General features: G+C 34.9%; 1 protein-coding gene across 1 annotated transcript in view; it reads left to right on the forward strand.

Moving 5' to 3' along the window:
- FBLN2 (fibulin 2) overlaps positions 1–21,303 on the forward strand; it is a 136,366-nt gene that overhangs the window by 88,505 nt on the left and 26,558 nt on the right. The window contains 4 exon segments of the mRNA XM_032239092.1: positions 8,439–8,625; positions 14,066–14,272; positions 20,450–20,572; positions 21,068–21,169. Coding sequence (XP_032094983.1) covers positions 8,439–8,625; positions 14,066–14,272; positions 20,450–20,572; positions 21,068–21,169 — 619 coding nt within the window.

A 21,303-nucleotide genomic window follows, 5' to 3' on the forward strand; every position in this document is an offset into this window, starting at 1 on the left:
TAGTATTTTGTGTAGCAACCAAATCATAACTTGCGGTGTGATATAGATACATGAAACAATTTTCCTTTTTGAGAAAAATAATTCCATTTTTTTCACATATATGATACTGATTCAATAAAGGTATAAATAAAATGTGGCCATAGTATAAAATAAATAAACATTTTTGTTATAAATTGATCTGTTTTACACTTGTTGCTATCTTATTTATAACACTATTAAAATCAATACTTCTTATGAAGAAACAGTAAGTGAAAAATAAAATGAAATGCCAAGGATTTATGTAATTCCTTTAATTAGTTCTACATAGTAAACCTGTACTACACACAGACAAAACTCAGCAAAGAAGCTTCATGTAGAAATGTGATTCCTTGTCCTCCATCTTCAGCAAGGTATTTATTGTGTATAGGGATATGTGCCAGTTATGGAGAGTCAGGCAAATTCTCATTCAGCCATAAAGTTGACTGTAAATTTAATCTTGTTTTCATAATTGTTAAGTTAAAATGGTATAAGAAGAAAATATCCATTCATTCTGAACTTTCTGGAGGAAGGATAACATATGTAGTACAGGAATAAATAATTTGATTCTCTGGTATAATTTAAGGCAACGTTTTGTACATGTTCTGGTATTAGAAGTTGTTTTGTTCTGTAGTCAGCATGTAATGGATTTATATAATGCTCCCCATAGCAACAGTAATAAACCATAGTATACTGTATCATGAATGGACATAATAAGCTGTAGTGTAATTTCAGCCAAAAACATATGTTCTGGGTTAGCATGGTTTCTTTTGTCTTCTATATGTAAAAGGGTGGGGTGGGGAATTGTCTGTATGTTTTCCACTCTAAATGAAAGGAACTTAAAGTCAATTCTATAAAGAGCCCTGCTGCTGATTTATTTCTTCGCTAAGGGTGTACTAGAAGGACCTCTGAAACATCTCAACTCAGCACATGTCATGTTAAAATCATAAGTGTATTCATGGGCAATACAATGGATAGTCCTGCAAATATTTTGTAACAAAAACTATTTTTCTTTAAATTTCTACATTCTAAAGCCTTATGGAATAATTTACAGTGATGTGCAACTTCAATGAAAACAGTATAATCAAAACCCTCCATATAGAGGTAATGGCAGTATTGCACAGATAATATCTAAAAAAGAAGAAGACTAAGTTAGAGTTTAGCTCTTTGGCAAGGCTGAGTTATCTTGGTCGGAGTATGGAAATGTTTATCACTTGTCTTGAGTATCTTGAGTGATGTTTTTTGAATTCCCAGTAATCTAGAACTCTGTTTTTTTCCTGGGTATCCAAGCACTATCTAGGTTTGACAATGCTTTGTTTTCTTAGTCAAGGTCAATTAGGAAGACAGAGAGAGGTATGCATTTTGATGCCAGGAAAAAAAAAACATGAAAACCTCTGTTTAAATATTCAGGGAATTTCTGTATAATTAGTTGGTTTGAAATTTTAGGCGGTAAAATATTTAATTGATTATTACTGTGGCCCTCTAAACAAAACAACCATATTGTAATGGTTCCAAGTAATAGATCCATTGCAAGCAAGAACTCTGATGCAGGCAGATTCCTCAAAGAATAGCTTTATTGGAAATATCAAATTGGCACATATTTGGTGAAAACCAACTCTAGGAGGCCCCTTGGTTTTCACCTAATTAAAAGTAAAAGTTTTCCCCCTCAATTCAAACACTCACAAACATGGCCCAATAAAGGCAACATCTGCAGGTCTGGTGACATCACTCCACCTTCTTCCGGCCAGGTGTTAGATTGTCCTTGGTTCTCAGGACACAGTATTTTATTTTGACTACACAACCCCAGATATCTCTAATCCTCCCTCCCTATCCCTCGCTCCAGTATAGCAACACTGAAGCTCCAAAATGGCTTCAGCCGGGTCATTTTCAGTGTTGACACATATTACACTCATTATAAAGAAGAGTATAAACAATATACAGTAGGTACTAAAACTATTTTTTATTTTATTTTTCAAATGAACAAATAGACACTATTTTTTTTAAAAGACAACAGAACAAAACTTTTAGGACAGGTTCTTTGAAAAAATCAGCAGATTGACCCTATGAAGTTCTAGAACAAAGTCATGAAGTATATCTTACATGACTTGGAATACTGGTAAGGTTTAGTGCACAAACTACATGGTTTCAAAACATTATTTCTTAAGGATGTCCTTATAAGAAGAATTGGGGCCAAATAGTTTCTGGATCAATACCAATGTTACTTTTTTAAAAGAGTAGTTAAATTGAGACGTATTACAACCTGTTGTGTGTGGTTTCTTAACTTAATTCAGTTGCAGACATGGTGAGAAATGCAGCAAAATATGCTCAAGGTTGAGAATCTGATTTAAATATTTATTATGTCCTTTTCTTATTAACCATGTAACCAGTAAAGCCATTAAGGGAGGGTGCTATGGGAATAAAAAAACTGAACTGAAACAGCGTGGAAGAAGAATGTCTGAAGAATTCAGGTTAAATGGCTTTTTAAAAAGAGTCTTTTAAGTTTGCCTGGGGTGTATATGTAATATCTTCTTTTAAAGATTTTATTTTATTGAATATGTGAAAGATGGTTTTGGAATAAGTTGGTACCCTTTTGCTCTTTTGCATTTTTTGGGGGGGAGAAATAAATGTCTATCCCCCGCCCACTCCAATCTTTATATCATAGATTAGGAAATAGCTTCTATTAGTCTTTGTTTGTGGTGATGGTTTGGAGATTACAGCATTCCTCCTATTTGCTGTAGCTTGATTTAACAATTTGCAAATAGAATTATAAATTGAATATCTTGGGGGTAAATATAATTACCTGCTGAGATACATTAACTTTCTCAGCAAGAGGTAACAGGTCTATTAAAGGCAAGTTGCAAATTATTACATTAACAATAAAGTAACTATGAATGACCTCAAGGACAGATGCAGCTGTGGAGGATCAGACCACCAGAAACGTTTACCTAGGGAAGCCCACAGATTGGATATGAACACAATAGTTCAGGTATCTCTGTACAATTTTCTTGGCTGCAGAATGGAAACCGTTTGTTAATGCCTTATTATGAAATGGCTTTGACTTCACAGTCTAGCCTAAAGCCCAGTATTATCTTGTGATCTTCTGCCCAAGTATTAACCAACCCTTTTACCTTAGAGGCCCAGAGGACATCAACTGAGGCTGCTGAGATGTAGCTCTTTAAAAATCAGTGATATACTGTACTTGAATCTTCAAATTCTTTTTTTTCCCCTCTACTTGGTATCAGTGGCAAAATTAATGAGATGTAGTAAAAGATATAATGGAAAATTCATCTCATGTTTTATACCAGGGATCATATGTGATTACTTTTTTCATTTTCTATGGTTTGTTTAGTCCCTGGGATTTCTTTCCTCAAGCAATACTTTTGATTGCCTTATAAACAGTGACCTTTTGCTACAGAACTTCTGCCTCTTCTGAAGGTTTCTATATTGCTCTCAAAAACACAAACAAACAAAAACTTTCATCATCAGCTTTATTGGAACGGACCAAAAAAGTGAGGAGGAATAGTCTTGTTTCATTTTTTTTCTGTACATGCTGACCGGATTAGATATTCTAGAAGTCGAATTTATCAGGAACAAGTCTGATTGGCAAAGACTTGCTTAGGTTCATTGCCTCTGTCAGGCCTGCAATTATATCCCTTTTAAAATTTTGGCTTGCCACATTTTCTCTTATTTCATTATGCTGTTTCATTAGTATAGTTGATGGGAGGGGGGAATAGAAAGGAGTAGAATTGTGGAATGTGTTGTTGTCATTCTTTTCTAGAAGACCAAGGTCATCTTTTGTCTCCACACTTTTACACCTGACTGGAAGCAGCTGGGTGGAGATGCCAGCGTGGAAGAAGACGATTGGGCCATATGATTGATTTGTGGGTGTGGGGACAAGATTATGAACTTTTAACTGGGTGGAATCCCAGGAAGCTCTTTAGAATTGGGATTACACATATGTGCTAAGATGTTTGATTTATTAAATTTGAACTTTAAGGATCGTTTTGCCTTGGATTCTGATTTAATTCTACATGATACTTGGAACACTGAAAGCCTCCCTATCTATCATCCTTCTATTATCTCCTGCCATTTTTATTTACAAACTGTGTTTCATCCCTAATATATGCATATGTTTGTCTAGTGTGAATGCCAAAATAAAATTATAATATAGGAAAACCTTGGGAGAGTTTCCATTAAATAAAAGTTAGGTATTCTTGCTCAAAAATGGCACACCAAAAGTCTCAAAGATCATGTAATAATTGAAAAATAATTTTTCTTATTTAATATTAGAGCCTTGTGGCTGTCCAGGGGAGGTATATGTATCTGTCCACCCTATGAGCAGCTTCTTAATGTTAAGATCCCATAGGCATTTTTTTGCTAACTCTTACTTTATATGGTAGCACTCAAAATTGTCAGTGATAATATAATGGTCAGCACAAAGAAGGTTTGGGAACTAATTTGATAAAGCATCTAATGTATAAATATTAAAAATTCCTCCGAGGAAAGAAACATTATAAAAATGATGAAATAATTTCCTTTGAGATATGGTATGTCAAAGTTAATATGGTAAACAGAAACAAAACAAGGCATAAAGGGGAAAAAACAGCAGCCAACAGAATATTGCTGTTGTTGGTTTATTTGTTTATTTCCTTTAGCTGTTTCTCAAAAAATGCTTGACAAAGAGTGAGTCTGACTTGAATGAAAGTAGGAACCTGTATTAAGGAATAACTTGTGGCAATAATGGCAGCTAAATCTGCATATTTCTTCATCATTGTTGTACAGTATTTACTGATAGTTGCCTCATGGCTCTGGTTTGGATGATTCGGGATTCCTTACAGGTTTGTCATAAGTATTTCACTAAGCATGATGGCTCATGCTGGTCCTATGGAGATGATTGAGGTCAGTCTTGCCTGGTTATTTAATGGAAATTTATTTGATTATACTTGAGGAAGTGAACAGGGTCCTAAGAATGCTTCATCCTGTCACCTGTGTGTTAGATCCACGTCCTCCTGCATAATCAGAGTTTTCTGGAAATAACAAGAAGCAGGGGTAGGAAGAGGGAGGGGTTCAGCCTGCTCTTAAGAAATCAGTGGCTTCTCTTCAAGATGCCATTACTGGGATCAGGCTTTACCTGACAATATTCATCCGTCTCCAGCCTTGCATTCTGGAAAAGCTTATGGCTACAGGGATTGCTGGCCCTATTGCTGTCAGGGTTCATGCTTGAATAGAGATCCAAGGCAATTGATTGAATTTGTGAATGATCTCTGGTGGGTTGGGAAATATAAAGTGATCATGTTGTTGCTTGAGAAACAAAAATCCTAGACCTAAAAAAGCCACTGGAGAAGAAATAGCATATGAATCTTTGATAGAAGCCATGAAGTTCTATTTCCATTATGTCTAACTACAGTTGTATTAATTTTGCATATGACATGAAAGATTATCTATTTGTTTAAAAAAAGTAGAGTACTTTATATGATTTTCTGGTATGGGCAAAATGAAACCAAGAATCAGTCAAAGCAGGAAATTTAAAAATATTACTTCTCTTCATATAAAATATGGCCATGAGTGTCAGGAGTTTCGAGAATAGGTTTTAACCAGATTAGGTACAATAAAGCCCACAGAGGCTCTTGGTGGCTTCTTTAGGGCTGTCAAACAGCAAAAATGCTAACAAAATGTCAATTTGTTTTATATGGATGATCTGAAGCTTTACAGTTAATCGGAAATAGAAATCCAGTCATTGACAAACACTGTGAGATTTTTTAGCACTGGAATTTGGCCTAGAAAAAACACTATATTAGCAATAAATTGGGGCAAAATCACTATTAATAATTGATTTTAAATGCTGAGTAACCATTCAACTAGGAACCATCCAGATGACGCCTACACATAATTAGGCAATTTGCAGTTGAATAACATTAGTTGAATAACATCAAACATTAGCAAAGAATATATCCAAAGAGTTTAAAAAATTGTTTAAGGCAAAAATGAATGATGGGAACACCATCAAAGCCACCAGTACCTTGCCCATACCCGTAGCATGATACACTATTGGAATTATTAACTGGACAGAAACTGAACTAGATAGTTTATACTGAAAAACTGATAACTATCCACTATGTAGTATACCCCCATAGTGATATTTCTAGAGTACACTGGCCCTGTAGAAATGGAGACAAAGGTTTACTTTAAGTTAAACTGTTGAAGAAGAAAGAATGCATTAGTTGATTATGCAAAAACAGAGCAAACATTGATGCAAGTTAAAAATTGGAACTTACTGAATGCATGGGAAACAAAATATGAAGACTGAAATAATGCTGTAAACCAAGAACGGAATACTGGCAAGGCAAAGAATTACACGGTCATTTTCTATAAAAGAAAGGGAAAGTGGATAAAGATAAAACCTGGCAATGGCTTACAACTGGAGCATTAAAAAAAGAAACTGGAGGCTTGATTTTGGCTGCTCATGAGCAAGCTATTGATTCAGTCAAGGCCAGATTTTTTTTAAAAAAAAAACATCAAATGATCCAGAGTGCCGATTATGCAAAGAAACAGAAGAAGCAATAAATCATATATTCGTCTCATTGCAAGAAGATTTCACAAGCTAATTATAAACAATGACATCACCCAGTTGCCAAAATGATTCACTGGAACATCTGTAAAACGTAATAAAAATTAGTAGTGTTGTTGAAAAAGTGGTTTAAAATGTGCAGGCTGTAATACAATATAACCTGATAAAGTCTTGGCTCATAACGCATGAGATTTAAATGTGGTTGAAAAGAAGAATGTGTGGATAATTGATGTGGCAATGCTAGACGATAGTAGTAAAGAAGTACAGTGGTATAGAAAAGAATTGGAGGAAGTCCCAAAGATCTGAAAATCAAAGTTGAAAGATTATGATGTAAACTGCCTATGGTGGCCCCATTTGCACAACTGGATGAAAAATTCTTGGACAATAATCATAAAATTTGCATTCTGCTTTCTGTCAATTGCAAAAGACCTCATTGCTGGGATCTGCACAAATTTTACCCCAATACATTGATCTCCTGGGTTTTGGAAAGAACTTGATGGATATTAAGGCCAATATCACGAAAGAACTGACAGCTGTAATTACATATTGTTATTTATATAATAATATACTATAATAATATATACAAGTCCAGAGGTGGTATTCAGCAGGTTCTGACCAGTTCTGGAGAACCGGCAGTGGGAATTTTGAGCAGTTGGCAAACCAGTAAATACCACCTCTGACTGGCCTCGCCCACATCTATTCTCTGCCTCACAAGTCCCAGCTGATCGGAGAGAAGGGGGATTTTTCAGTAACCTTCTCCTGGAGTGGGGAGGAAATGGGGATTTTACAGGATCTTTCCCCTACCATGCCCGCCAAGTAATGCCACGCCTACCAAGCCATGCTCAAAGAACTGATATTAATTTTTTTTGAATCCCACCACTGAAGTGGTCCTCAACTAACAACCATTCATTTAGTGACCATACAAAGTTACAACAGCACTAAAAAGAGACTTATGACTGATTTTCACACACTTATGACCGTTGTAGCATCCCCATGGTCACGTGATCAAAATTCAGATGCTTGGCAACTGGCATGTATTTATGACAATTGCATTGTCCCAGGATCATATGATCATCATTTGTAACCTTTCCAACTGGCTTCCAATGAACAAAGTCAATGGGGGAAGCTATATTTGCTTAACAACCAATGATTCACTTAACTTAAAATGATTCATTTAGATTCCACTATGGCCAATAAATCATACAATGGGACAAAAAGCACTTAACAATTGCTTTGCCTAGCAGTGGAAATGTTGGCCTCAATTATGGTAGTAAGTCAAGGACTACCGGTAATAATTTCTACATTTAAACATTGTAATGTCAGGGATCCTGAGGCTTCAGACATGAATTTGAGGGCTTTATGAGAACTGTAGATTTGTTATGTCAGACTTAAGGTGGTTTTATAGGCTCTTCTTTATGTTTCTCCATCTAGAAATGCTGTCTTGGTCGAAACACAAAATAAAGTTTGATTTGTGGTCAGTTCTGGAACTTTCTTTCTAAGACTGGACTAAGTTTTTCTTTCTTATTTTTAGGTGAATTATAAAACTTTATTTCTTCTGAGTTCTAAATGGTTTTTTAAAAAATACTTTGAAGTACTTAATTTTTGCAGTTTGCAAATATGTAAATAGTATTAGATTCTGTGTCATACTGGCTTCTCTTTGACTGGAAAGATGATTCAGAAATAAATTTATAAATCAATTAATAATCCCTATGGGTTCTCTATGAGATTGTGAGAGCAGTGTTTATAATACTGCCACACACTACCTCTTTTTGATATCCATATAGCAAAAAGGCATTTTGCTAGTACTAAATTACACTAACATAATTGCTGTGTTAATGGCATCTTTCTCTTTCAGCAATGTTGTGATTGCTGCATGTTGGGCCAACAAGTAAAAAATGAGGGTCACACCTGTGAGTCGAATCCAAATCTTGGCTATCCTTGCAACCATGTGATGCTTTCCTGTTGTGATGGAGAAGACCATCTTATCTCTCCAGAACTGAAGAGACAGCCTGAACCATTGTCAACAGTGACACCTGAAAAATGTAAGAACATTATTATTGTCTATAACAGGGGGAGGCAATTATTTTTTTCCAACACGCCACTTGAGAAACTGGGACTATTGTGGAGGGCTGAACCAATAGGCTGGAATTGGCCATATATTGAGGGAGGAGGACAGTGGTGGGTTTCAAAAATTGTTGGAACCTACTCTCTGAGTGTGGCCTCTTTTGTGGGAGTGGCTTGCCACCCATGTGACCGAATGGGAGTGGCTTGCCACCCATGTGACCGGATATGAAATTATGAATTAGTACTTAGGTCGGTCCAAGTAGCTATTAGTGGCATTAAAGCATGCAAGTCTTAAAGCTGTCAAGTTACAAGATCCTTGCCAGTGGTGGGTTTCAAAAAAATTTGGAACCTCTTCTGTAGGTGTGGCCTGCTTTCCGGGTCCACTGGTGGAACCTCTTATAACCGGTTCTACCGAATAGGTGCAAACTGGTAGGAACCCACCTCTGGAGGAGGAATAAGGAGCCTCACCTCACTTCACCTCACCTCAGCCTGACTGCCGTTCTTCTACTGCAGATGCAGAAAAGTTCTCCCCCACACACACACTATTAAAAAATAATAGTGTTTAAGGTACACAAAACTGCATTTGTTACCAAAGCAACCAGGTTTTTTTAGCAAATCATATCCAAGAAATACAGGTGACTTTTAACTTCTATAGCAATGTTTCTTTGTGCAAAATTTGATTCTGTTTCTATTTCTTCTAAATGGTTTTTGAAAGACACTTAGGGAGGCCAGCAAGTTTTTAACAAAAAAGTCAGGGCAATGTATATGATCCTATTTGTTTCACGATGCAATTGTTATCCTACAGTATATCATGTGCTGCCCATATATACTAGGGAACTTGCTGAGGTTGGATTCTTCTGAAACCAAAGAGATATTAAACCATATAAATTATACAGTCGGCATTATGGGGTAGAAATGGCTCCATATTTAATATGGAAACTTCTACATAAAGGATGCCTACTTAAATAAAGCTCATGATTTTCCTTTCATAGAATACATACATCAAATGGAAAAACATCTTGCATAAAGGCAAGATGTTTGCACCTCTCTTTTTAAAGATATTTATTAGCAAATGGCAGTTTTGAATTTTATAATAAAACATCAAGAACAAAAACACATCTAAAAAAAGAAAGAATCAATCTTTCAAAAAAGACACTAGATACGCCTTGGCCTTTTTCATTATTAATTAGAAAATTATGCAGGTGAATGCATAATCAAAGAGTATTAAAGTTGAAGTGTACTTTATCGCCATGCATGATATACTTTTCTTGTTAAAGAAAAATATGTTCAATTAGTTTGTAAAGCTAGATACTATAAAAACATATATCCAATATGCTCAGATATTGAAATTATACTATCCATATCTGATAGGTTTTTCCCATACATTCAGTCTAGCAAAATGGATTTAAGAACATTTTAAAAATACTACATATAATAGTATTTTTTAAATGTTCTTAAATCCATTTTGCTAGACTGAATGTAGGGAAAAACCTATCAAAAGGCAGATATGGATAGTATAATTTTTATAGTCACTAACTTGGAATCAATGGTGCAGGACAATATAATATTTTAAAGTGTCATTTTTATCATAAAATGAATCTAAATTTAAGAAACACACTTTCCTTGGTACAGTTGAGGGAAGACAGGGGAATTCTGCATAACATCCATCACTTATGGATGATGATCCTATTACGGAAGAAGACCACAGCATCATATTGGCATGCTGGATGTATCAAATTATTTTCCCCACTTTGAGGATGCTATAATCCATGATCCATCTGGCTTTTAGACTTAGCAACTGGCATTTTACCAGTACAGTAATATTTGTACATGGCTGCAATATAGCCAAAGAAGTTCTTATGAAGTCAATAGAACCTTCTAAGTAGATCCTCTCAGGCTGTCCACAGTTGAGAACTGATTCTGTTATTTCTAGTAACTGCAGCAATTTCTTTCCTGACTGGACATAGCAACAAATTGCATACAAATAAAGAATACATATCTGGCATCTTTTAATTACTCCATCCATGGGGAAAATACATGTTTGCCTTATGTGTGGCTCTGAGTCACCAATGGTTTATATCTGGGATTAATAAATGGAAAGATGTCATTATTTTGTGTCAAATTACATCCGCTATTATAAATGATAGATGTAGTCTTTTCAATAGTTACACAGAAGATTGGAACATGCCCATTTTTTCCTGTAGAGGCTATATGGGTATAATTAAATTATTTTACATGAATGTTCCATAAGTTATATTTATAGCGGTAGACAATAATTAATGAAGTACATTATTGTTTTTGACATTTAATTTGGTTTTAAATAAAACAGGAACCCAGTCATGTAATATAGAAAATCTATTCCAGAAATAATGTAGAAAAGAATTATGCATTTCATTTTTAAAGAGAATGAGCTAGCCTTTAGAAAATCTGGAGGGTTTAAAATAAAGTTACTTTAAATGTGTGGTGTCATTTTCACCGTAAATGTACCTACTAACAAAATAAACTCTTAAATGAATGTGATGAAATTCAAGAAAAGGGAGTCGGTGATGCTATGTAAGCTCAAAGATACATGAAAGAAAAGTAGAGCTATTGCAGTTTTGAAAGAAATAACAACTTTGTGGGTGTCATCTGAAGTGAAAAATACAGCTAAGGAGTAGACTCCTATAGAAACTGGATAGGAATCCAAGCAGAAATGACTTCTGCTATAATGTCATTTTAAGTCAGGCATAATATCATTGAATAGAGACAGGTATCCAAACTCCAAGAAACAAGGTTTCATTGGATTCATCTTGCTTCAACTTTCCTTTAAAATATATTGAATATTTTTTATCCCAGTGTCAAAAAGTTCCTTTCCCCCCTCAAGCCTTCTATTTTTTTTCATATAATTTTTCATATAAACTATGAAATTTAAGAAACACCCAAACCAAAAGTACAACAACAAAAAAGTAGAGCTGTAAAAGTATTCAAGCATGAATTCCATTAGGAGCAAATTTAGCTGTTCAGTTTCCACTGGACTTCTCAGTGGCTTAGATGTTTGCATCAAATGAAATCTGATAGGGTTCATCTTTCCCTAATTAAAAATCTGCAAACACTCTCCGATTAAATGAAACTGAACTAAATTAAATTAAATTAAAACATGGTAATTGAAAGTTGCACGCAAACAGCAGCCATTATGTATTTTTAAAAGCTAAGATAGTAAAAGACTATTGGCTGAAAGTATGAACTGTGATCTATATGGTAATTGCTTATCTGGAACGTAGTCCAGATACCTACATAGATAAGTTCAGAATCCTTCTGCTGGTTCACCAGCAAATGGAACTTGCCTGGATTAGAAGTGATGAGAAACAAGGTCTTTTAGTTAGCTGTGTCGTATTTGCCCTAGGATGCCTTCTCTTTATATCAGAAATGCAAGAATTATTTTTATTCTGTCGCTTATTGTTTATTACTATTGCTTTGGTTTATTCAATGTTTGGGGTATGACAGATGGTGGAGTTTACGCTCTAATAAAAAACACTCCCTTGTGGGTTCTTTTGGGTAAATGGTGGTCTAGAAAAATTAGTAAGTTGTCGTGTTACTCAATTTTTTTTAAAAAAATGCTTTTCTGTTTCTAATAATAAACCAGGTAGCTTTTGACATGAAGTCATAAGAATGACTTTTGAGCAGTGGGAACAGTGCTAGATTAACCTTAGGTTTTTATGGGTGGGTCCCTCTATTTTGTATTGTTCATCTTTTGAGCAAGCTTTAAAAAAACACCAGAGCTTTATCTGCTTTTGCTATTTCCACCAGTAGTTCTGTCTTAGCTCATGTCATCTATGCTAATCACTTTCCCGACCAATGAAGACAGAAGTTGTATTACAACACATCTAGATTACATCAGGTCAGGGTGGTGTGATATAAAAGCTTTAAAAGAAAGCATCAGGTTTTTTTTTTGTCCAAGACAACCTGAAGCTCCAAGGCTGTTTGCAATATTTGAAAGATTTTGGGCTCCTCTTAGAAATATCATTTGTAGTGTGACAGAAATGTGAAATGATTAAATATGTGATAGTAATAATTATATTTTTTCATAAATAAAATTGAGTATAGTCCAGTCCACGGTATACCAATCATAGGCCAAATGCAGCTACCCACTGTCTGGAAAACAATTGTGAACTTTCCATGAAACCCATACAAACGCATGCACGCATACATAGGAGCACAAACACAAAATAGCTGTGAGTTCTTATCATTTATAAACTCACTTGTTTTAAATCTGAAAAGCAAGAGTACAATCAGCTCAATCAGAAGATGGTGAAATTTATATGGGCCACTGTCTGTTGTGTATGACCAAAGCAAAATCAATTTTACTTTTTCCGTTTGCCCTCTGTATTTGCTGACCAGATGAACTGTGTACTTAGAGATGAAGCAATTGCTTTTAATCAATGGGCATTTTAAAGTTCAGCTCCCCTCTCTGAGTTTTTCCTCCTGCCGGTTTACTAGATCAATAATGCTTACCGTTTAGATTCCCTTCCTTTTCCAATTCATAGCAATGAAAACAGAAGGGCTAATTTATCCCATGTGTTAATGTTTCAGCATGTTCTGAACTTTCCCAGAGCTTGCAAGCTTATAACCTGAACGTGAAAAAAAAAGATGTTTACCATTAAAAGCAAACCTTTTTTTTCCATATGTATTTCATTTTTTCTGCTTTGCCTCTGTTGCAAGTGAAGCTTATTTTGGAAATCACTGTTACATGTTATATCATTCATTGACTATGAACCATTTTTTCTACAAACTGACCACTACTTTGTGATTATCTTAATAATCTTTATGTGTAAACCATGGTGCAAGTGTTGTAGAAATTTGATAGCTATCTAATTAGATGGATAGATAGATGACAGATAGATAAAGTTTTTTTCTGCATGCATAAAACCTCTGACCTGTTGCAAATCTTAATTCATGGGTCAGTGTCTTTATTGCTTCTTATCCTACACCTTTGCCTATCATGTAGCATTTTTGCAATACCGAGTGCCACAAATAAGAACTCTTGGGATCCATCACTTGGCTGTCTAACAGGCATCCTGCAACCTTCTTATTCTCTGTAGATTTATATGGGAAGGCTCAGTAAGATAGAATGACAGGGCTGACAGTGATTATTTGTATTGGGAGTGGGAGCATTGTCAAGGGAAATGCTGCTCCAGGGCACTCAGGAGGAGGCAAGTGCTGTTGACACAAATCTTCAACTGGATGAAGATCAAATTATCTATGCCCATTGAGGATCCCCTGTCATCTGTAGTACGCTGTCCATTATTATTAAGAGGTATGTTAAACCATCTTGTAGAAGTCATTTCTTTTTAACATAGTCCCCTACACATAGTCATCTAATATGCATAGACTGTTTTCCATGAATTCTCATCTTGATTGATGACTAAGGAATGTTGTCAGTGACAGAGATAGAGGATCACCACGAAGCCTTGTCAATTAGTCATGAAGCTGAAATGTCAAACAGCCTGCCTGGGGATGACCAGGACGAGTGCCTTGCCTATCCAGGAGAGCTTTGTCAACACCTCTGTATCAACACTGTGGGGTCCTACAAGTGCTCATGTTTCCCAAGCTTTACTTTGCAAGATGATGGACTCAGCTGCAATCCAGGTAAGAAATAAATCCAGGTAAGAATATGTATGTTGGGCCCAACTACAACAGCATTACTTTCATAGTTAGTGTTTCTTCATTAATGAAGTGCCTGTTTGTTTCTAAATATATTCATAACTTAGCCACTTAAGTATGTGGTGAACTTTGATCCTTAACATTTTTTGTTTGTTTGATCACCTTTATTTTTTATCTTAAAAGATGAGATATTACATAATGTTCAAATTTCACAGGCTGAGAATACACACACACACACACACACACACACACACACACACACACACACACTTTATTCTTCAAAAATAAGACCTCCCAGATAATGCCCAATTGGGATTTTGAGCGCATGTGCTAAAATAAGACCTCCCCCCAAAATAAGCCCTCCCTGAAAATATTGCAACACAGAAGCAGCCATGAGGTAACCATGCTCGACATCTCCTGCACCTCAAAAATAATAATACCTCCCTGAAAATAAGGCCAAGTGCTTATTTGGGGGGGGGTTCCAAAAGAAAATAAGACCCTGTCTTATTTTTGGGGAAACATGGTACATGAACCCTTCTTCAATAGCTCCACCATCTCCAGGAACAAGTAATATTGTAAGCCACCCAGAGTTGCCCTGAGGTAAGATAGGCAGCCAATGAATTAGATAAATAAATAAAAGTAAGTAAATACAAATCAATTGCATTTATCCTCATATGTGGATAAAAGTTGAACAAGGTTTTTTAAAAACCAACTAAATAGCCCACAACAAACATTTAGCATTCTTTCTTATTTTCTAGGGCTTGTCTTTTTTCACTCAAACATTGTTATATCCTGAATAATTCGACATCCATAACAATCTCTACTAGATTGTCAGTGATGTGCAGCTGTAACTATCTTGTTTTACCTAATAGAAACTAGTTTAGGAATTAGTGAACTTTTATGGTGGGTATTTGAATATTCTACTTAAGCAAGCAGAATTACCTTATTATTTTGGATCAATCAGATGACAGTCTTCAAGAACATCCCCGTGGAAGTAAAAAAATCTTTTTCATTGTCAGTTGGTTCATTCAATAGGCCAAATGTTCTTGCAGTCATCTATCAGGTGCAGTCCTACTGAAAGAAGAAAAATGGGTCACAAACTTAAATAATTTTGCAAGTCTATTTGTCATGATAACTACATACTGTTTCTAGGATCCAGAGACAATGAGCTATATTGCTGGGAAATGGCAGCAAACAGCAGCTCTTTTGAGGGTTATAGAATTCTAAACGCTATCTGGGTAACCAACATGGCCTTTAATCCAGCAATTTCTTTTTATCTATTAGTAGACATTGTACTACAAGTAGTCCTCAACTTACAACAGTCAGAAGGTGGCTGAAAGACTTGCAAATGGCAATAAACACATGCTGATCATAAACACATGCCAGTTGCCAAATACCCAAATTTTGATCATGTGACCATGGGTATGCTGCTAAATGCAAGGATCAGTCATAAGTTCCTTTTTTTCAGTGCTGTTGCAATTTTGAATGGTCACAAAATGAATGGTTGTAAGTTGAGGACTACCTGTATATCTTCCAAATTTAATTCACATTTATAGATATTCCCAATGTTTCAAATGTAAGTCTTTATGAATACCATCTTTATGCATCTTATCTATATAAAGTAGAATAAGTAGATTGTTCACTTTCTGCACTGTAAGGCACAAATTATCAGTTTTTCCCTTCTGAGTGTTTCTGATTTTTTTTTAAGGAAAAAAACTGCATGACAAGTTGTATTTTCAATTTGTCAGGCCTCCTAATGTTTATATGCTTTTCCTAATACAAATAGCTTTACAAGCAGCTCCCTGCAATAAATACATATTTTTAGTGCATGGTATTTTGTATAGCATACATAACTTTACATATCTTTTAAAAATATATTTTATATATGCTTTAAAATCAGAGATCTACATTTCAAAAGCTGTAGAACTGCAAGGGCAAATTATAACTGCATTATGGTTTATGTTGTAATTTGCAGGATGCAAATTGGGTAGATAAATATTAAAACGAGAACCAAATAAAATTCTGCCCCATCCTCCTGAAAGTATGGAAATAATCACATTGGTAAAGAAGTAAAATCCAAAACACATAAGCATTTCCAGGACAACCATCAGGCTCATATATAAACTGATAAAACATTTAAATTGACACTTCAAATGTCTTTTTTCCTTCTTCTCCACCTAATAGAGAAATAAACACAGCATATGTCATGAGATTATTGAATTGTTCATTAGTAATCTCAGCTAAGCATCATTGTACTGCTTCAAGTGCTCCACTGAACATGGGCAGTAAATAAAAAAGGAGGGGGGGAGAAACATGAAAGTGGAAGAAGGATTAGTTTCCTTTGAGTTTTTTGTTAATAATAGTACAAGAAGAAAGGAGAAGAGGTGGTATTCAGCTGGTTCGGACCGGTTGGCCCAAACCGGTAGCGGAAATTGCACCCACCTGCCCCGGCTTTATGCCATCCTATTTAGGCACATTTTTGAGGCTGGGTGTATGTGCGGAGGGGGCACATGCACACAGCGAACCGGTAGTAACAAAATGTGAAACCCACTGCTGGAAAGGAGGTATTAAAAATGCTATGGAGTGAATCAGTGATTCTATTCAGAGTCAATCAGAACCTAGCCAAACCATATTTAAGCTTAGCACGTTGAACAGATTCTATCTCATGAATATATTGAACACAAACACAAACCCTCGAAATTAACCCAGTAGAAATAGTTAAGAGTAAGAGAACCCTTACTTGTGAAGTCACTTGTGCAAATACTGTTGAAAAGTAGAATTTACCCGAAAAATCTGTACCTTGTTCAATGCAATGATTTCAATTCTTTTTCAGAGAAGAGAGGAAAATATAGGAAAGGTACTATCTTAAACCTCTGCTTTCTTTCCACTGTTCAGAAAGTGTTGGAATTCATACATAATTGCCCTTGTTTAGTGACCATTCAAAGTTGTAGCACTGAAAAACTGACTTTGTGACTGGTCCTCACACTTACAACATCACAGCATCCCTGCAGCCACCAAATGAACATTCAGGTGTTTTGCAAGCTGCAGGCATGTAGGACTATTACAGCATCCCACAATCATTGCCTTTGTGCACCTCACAGCTGGCTTCTGACATGTCAATCGAGAAGCTAGCAGTAACATCACAAGTCAAGATCATGTGATGTCTCCCTTAATGACTGTGGCACTTATTGACAGAGTTATTGGTCCCAATTGTGGTTGTTAAGTGAGTGCTAACTATATTCACAATGATTAGATTACTTTTCCTCTGCTTTCCTATATGCACCCAACTTTCTAATTTTTGCTCCTAGCAATAAAGCAGAGAATGAGAGAGGCATCCAACTTTTACAAGATAGGATCAGGGCTGGCTGGTTACAGGAGCCAGTGGAAATGGAAACCATTCATTTATAATAATTTATCTTCTCCACAGAAAGAGATGCAGTCCTGGGGTGAATTGGACTGAATCAATAAATCTAGTAGACACATGAAATAAAGGTAGTCCAATACAATTCCCTTATCCAGAAAAGTTTCTTGCACAACTGCTTTTAATTATACTTCAAAATAATGTGAAAATGTGCTCTTTTGCATGTTTTCCAGGCTTTTTATTTTGAAAAGTTGGTCCAAGCATTTAATATTTCCCTGCCAAAACCAATAAGCCTTTCCCCTCTTTCTTTTGCTATGTTTTTGTCCCATTTTTGCTTCTTCTTTTGAGGAAAATTCAAGAAAATCCTTAGAAAAAGTCATGTTTTATTTGCGGAATAAATAGCAAGATTTTGATTCAGTGCAAAATGGACAGTCTGTTAACCATATGTTGCATCTTATTTTTTACCATTCTATACCATCTCTATAAATACATTTGGTTCTTCCACTCATGTAAAATTAAGGAGGAAAAATAAAAATCATAAAATTAAATTAATTTAAGTTGATTTCATCTGGCCGGTAGCTTTTATTAGACAATCCAGTTAAATTGGGCAACACTCAATATAATTAGGGAGAACAAATAATGTTAGCATATTTTTCTTTATATGTTGTCTTCATTGGAGTTCTGTTTTTAAATAAATAATGTGTGCAGTTCTTAAAATTTATGCAATAAAGATAAAAGCTTTCTGATGTTATAGTTTGAGATCTTGTCATATGTGCTGATGTTTTAAATTTAAATTCATATCTGTGATATCAGGTTCATACCATGTTTGTTGCTATCGAAAATAGACCTGTTTAAATGTACTCTATTGCACTTATTTTCTTAAATGAACAACAACTCAAAAATCTGAAACTTGACATTTAACATTACATCTCTTCCTCTATTATTATGTCCATTTTGATTTTGATTTAGTATTTACAATGCTAAAAACATTTGGTTACAAGGCAAAATTCAGTGTAACATAAGGGTTTCATAGTTAAAAATCCATATGTGAAACAGAATGTGTTGATTCTGTAATATTAATTTCATAGTGGATTAATATTGACATTTTTTCTTTTCAAATTATATCTATTCACATCCATTTCTGTCTTTATAGCAGTGAAAATGTAATACTTTAAGTACTATTTGAAATGAAAAATACTTAAATTCCAGCTTAATTTTTTTATGACCTTGTAATCAGCTTAATGGATTTCAGATGTTCATTTCTGAAAATATTGTTTATGTAAGATAAAGTCAGTGTCAAATCTTAGTGACAACAAAGAGCAAACAGCAGCCCTTTTGAGGGTTATGGGGTTTTGAACCTAGGTAACTAATATGGCCTTTGATTCAGTAGTATCTTCTGAAGATACGTAGCTCTACTAATAGACATTGTATTAAAGGTACTACAGAGCGAGGGATATGTTTATGTACCATCTCGAATCTTAGTGATCGCATGAATAGATTTTCTCTATGATATTCATGAAGTTTAGTTCAATCAGATTGCACACTTGTTGGCATTCTTAAGATCAAAGTAATGAATGACATCACCCTAATGAATATCACCTGGAGCATTTGAACATTTTTTAAAAATAATTTTTAATTTGCTTTTTTTATCTTCAATTTTTTACTTGAGTAATATAGTAAAAAATAGTAAATAGTAAATGTACATTACTAGTGGATTCTGCTGACTGACTGCTGACTGACTGCCATTCAATCTCACCAGGCTCATGGTTGACTCAGCCTTCCATCCTTCCGAGGTGGGTAAAATGAGGGACCCAGATTATTGGGGGCAATATGCTGACTCTGCAAACCGCTCAGAGAGGGCTGTAAAGCACTGTAAAGCGGTATATAAGTCTAAGTGCTATTGCTATTGCTATTTCACAAGGCCTTCTGAAGAATATTTGTTGCAAGGAAATTGTAGGGTAGAAGAATAGCAAAATAAATTTCTGTTGCATGATATAAAGTTTAATACACACACAAGGAGGGAGGGAGGGTGAGAGAGAGAGAGATTGATTGATTGATTGATTTTCAGGACTTTTTCAACTGTTTATGACTGACTTTCTTGTTTACATTTTCAACATAAATTTGACAGGCCTTTATACACTAGACAATTTCCTTTGCATCATGTAGCATCTGGTTTTTAAACTTGCCATACAAACTTAGATATATCCTTTTGGCACTTTCAAATAAATCATCGAAATTCTCCCCAGCAATGACATTGTAGTTTCTCCCATCTTAATTTGAAATAGTACACAATTAGAATTGGACATGACTGGACAGGGGTAATGTTTACCTTTTTAAATATTTGTCCTGCTGATACTTGCCTATTTTATTTTCTTCTCCATTGAAAACCTGTTTTATTCAACAATTCTGTTCAATTCCTTATTTTCATATTTTTGTTAAAAGGCTCATTTTTTCTTTGTTTATAACTTTTAAAACCAGCTGGTCTACCAACTTCTTTTAATTTAATGTTTCAATTTCCCTAAAGGATTTTCCAAAATCAAGACCAAGTCATCTGCAAAAGCCCTTGACTTATAAATTTATTTTTAAATCTTTACTCCCCATCCCCACTTCTTTTCTTATGTTTAATATTTCAAGGATCAAAAACAAGCAACAGATGAGACAGTAGGCATTCCTGTCTTATTCTTTTTACATCTCACAAGGTGCTAGAGTTTAATTTGTATCTTCCAAGAAAACCTTTTTTAAAAATATAAAGACATGAAAGAATGTAATTAAAATATTTCTGTAATATATACTTTTTTCAGATTTGAAGATGATGCACAAAATACTGCCCTTAGAGGAGAAAGCCTCTCCAGCTCCAGAAGCTTTAAAAATATTCAACCTGCAACCAACAAACACTTTACAAGTAGAACAAGATAAATGTAAAGGTGTGTCTAATATCTATCTGTCTGTCCTGTCTGTCTGTCTGTCTGTCTATATATCTATCTATCTAATTTATATAGTCACCCCATTTCATAGAACAAGGAACTCTCATGTGTTTGAAAATCATTAAAAGCTTCCTTAGCAATTTTTATTCAATACTAGTCCAAACAGCTTCCAATAGGCTGACAAAAATAAAAACAGAAGCTCAGAGGATAATGTGCTGCATAATTGCAGGTTAACTTGAAACTCAAGGTTATTTAATATTAGCTGTTTAGGACCTTGTTTGTGCAACACAGCTGTGTGTAGTAATTTCAGCCTTGTAGATAAGCTTAGCTCAGTGTGTGTTTACCAATAAAAGAATATTCAAAGAATGATTCAGCATATGAGATATGTGGTTTATTTACATGTTTATTTTCTGATGTGATGACCAGTGATATAATTATAATATAAAGAATTCACTTTAATTATTGAACATGTTTTGAAATATTGTGTTTTCCCAGATAATGGTCCCTGCAAGCACATTTGTAATATGGTGGAAGGGGAAATTGTGTGTTCTTGTTCACTTGGCTTTGTCCTTCTGTCCGATGGTATTTCCTGTGAAGGTAAGTTTGTTGAAATCAAATCCTTACTTCTCAGTTCTACCAATTGAAGGACCTTTAACAATGTCAGAATGGTTCTATTGTTTTATTTAGTTGAAAAGATAAATATACCTATGAAGCTTACATATTATATCCCT

Source organism: Thamnophis elegans, chromosome 2 (assembly GCF_009769535.1).
Source record: "Thamnophis elegans isolate rThaEle1 chromosome 2, rThaEle1.pri, whole genome shotgun sequence".
In the NCBI taxonomy this organism is placed as follows: domain Eukaryota; kingdom Metazoa; phylum Chordata; class Lepidosauria; order Squamata; family Colubridae; genus Thamnophis; species Thamnophis elegans.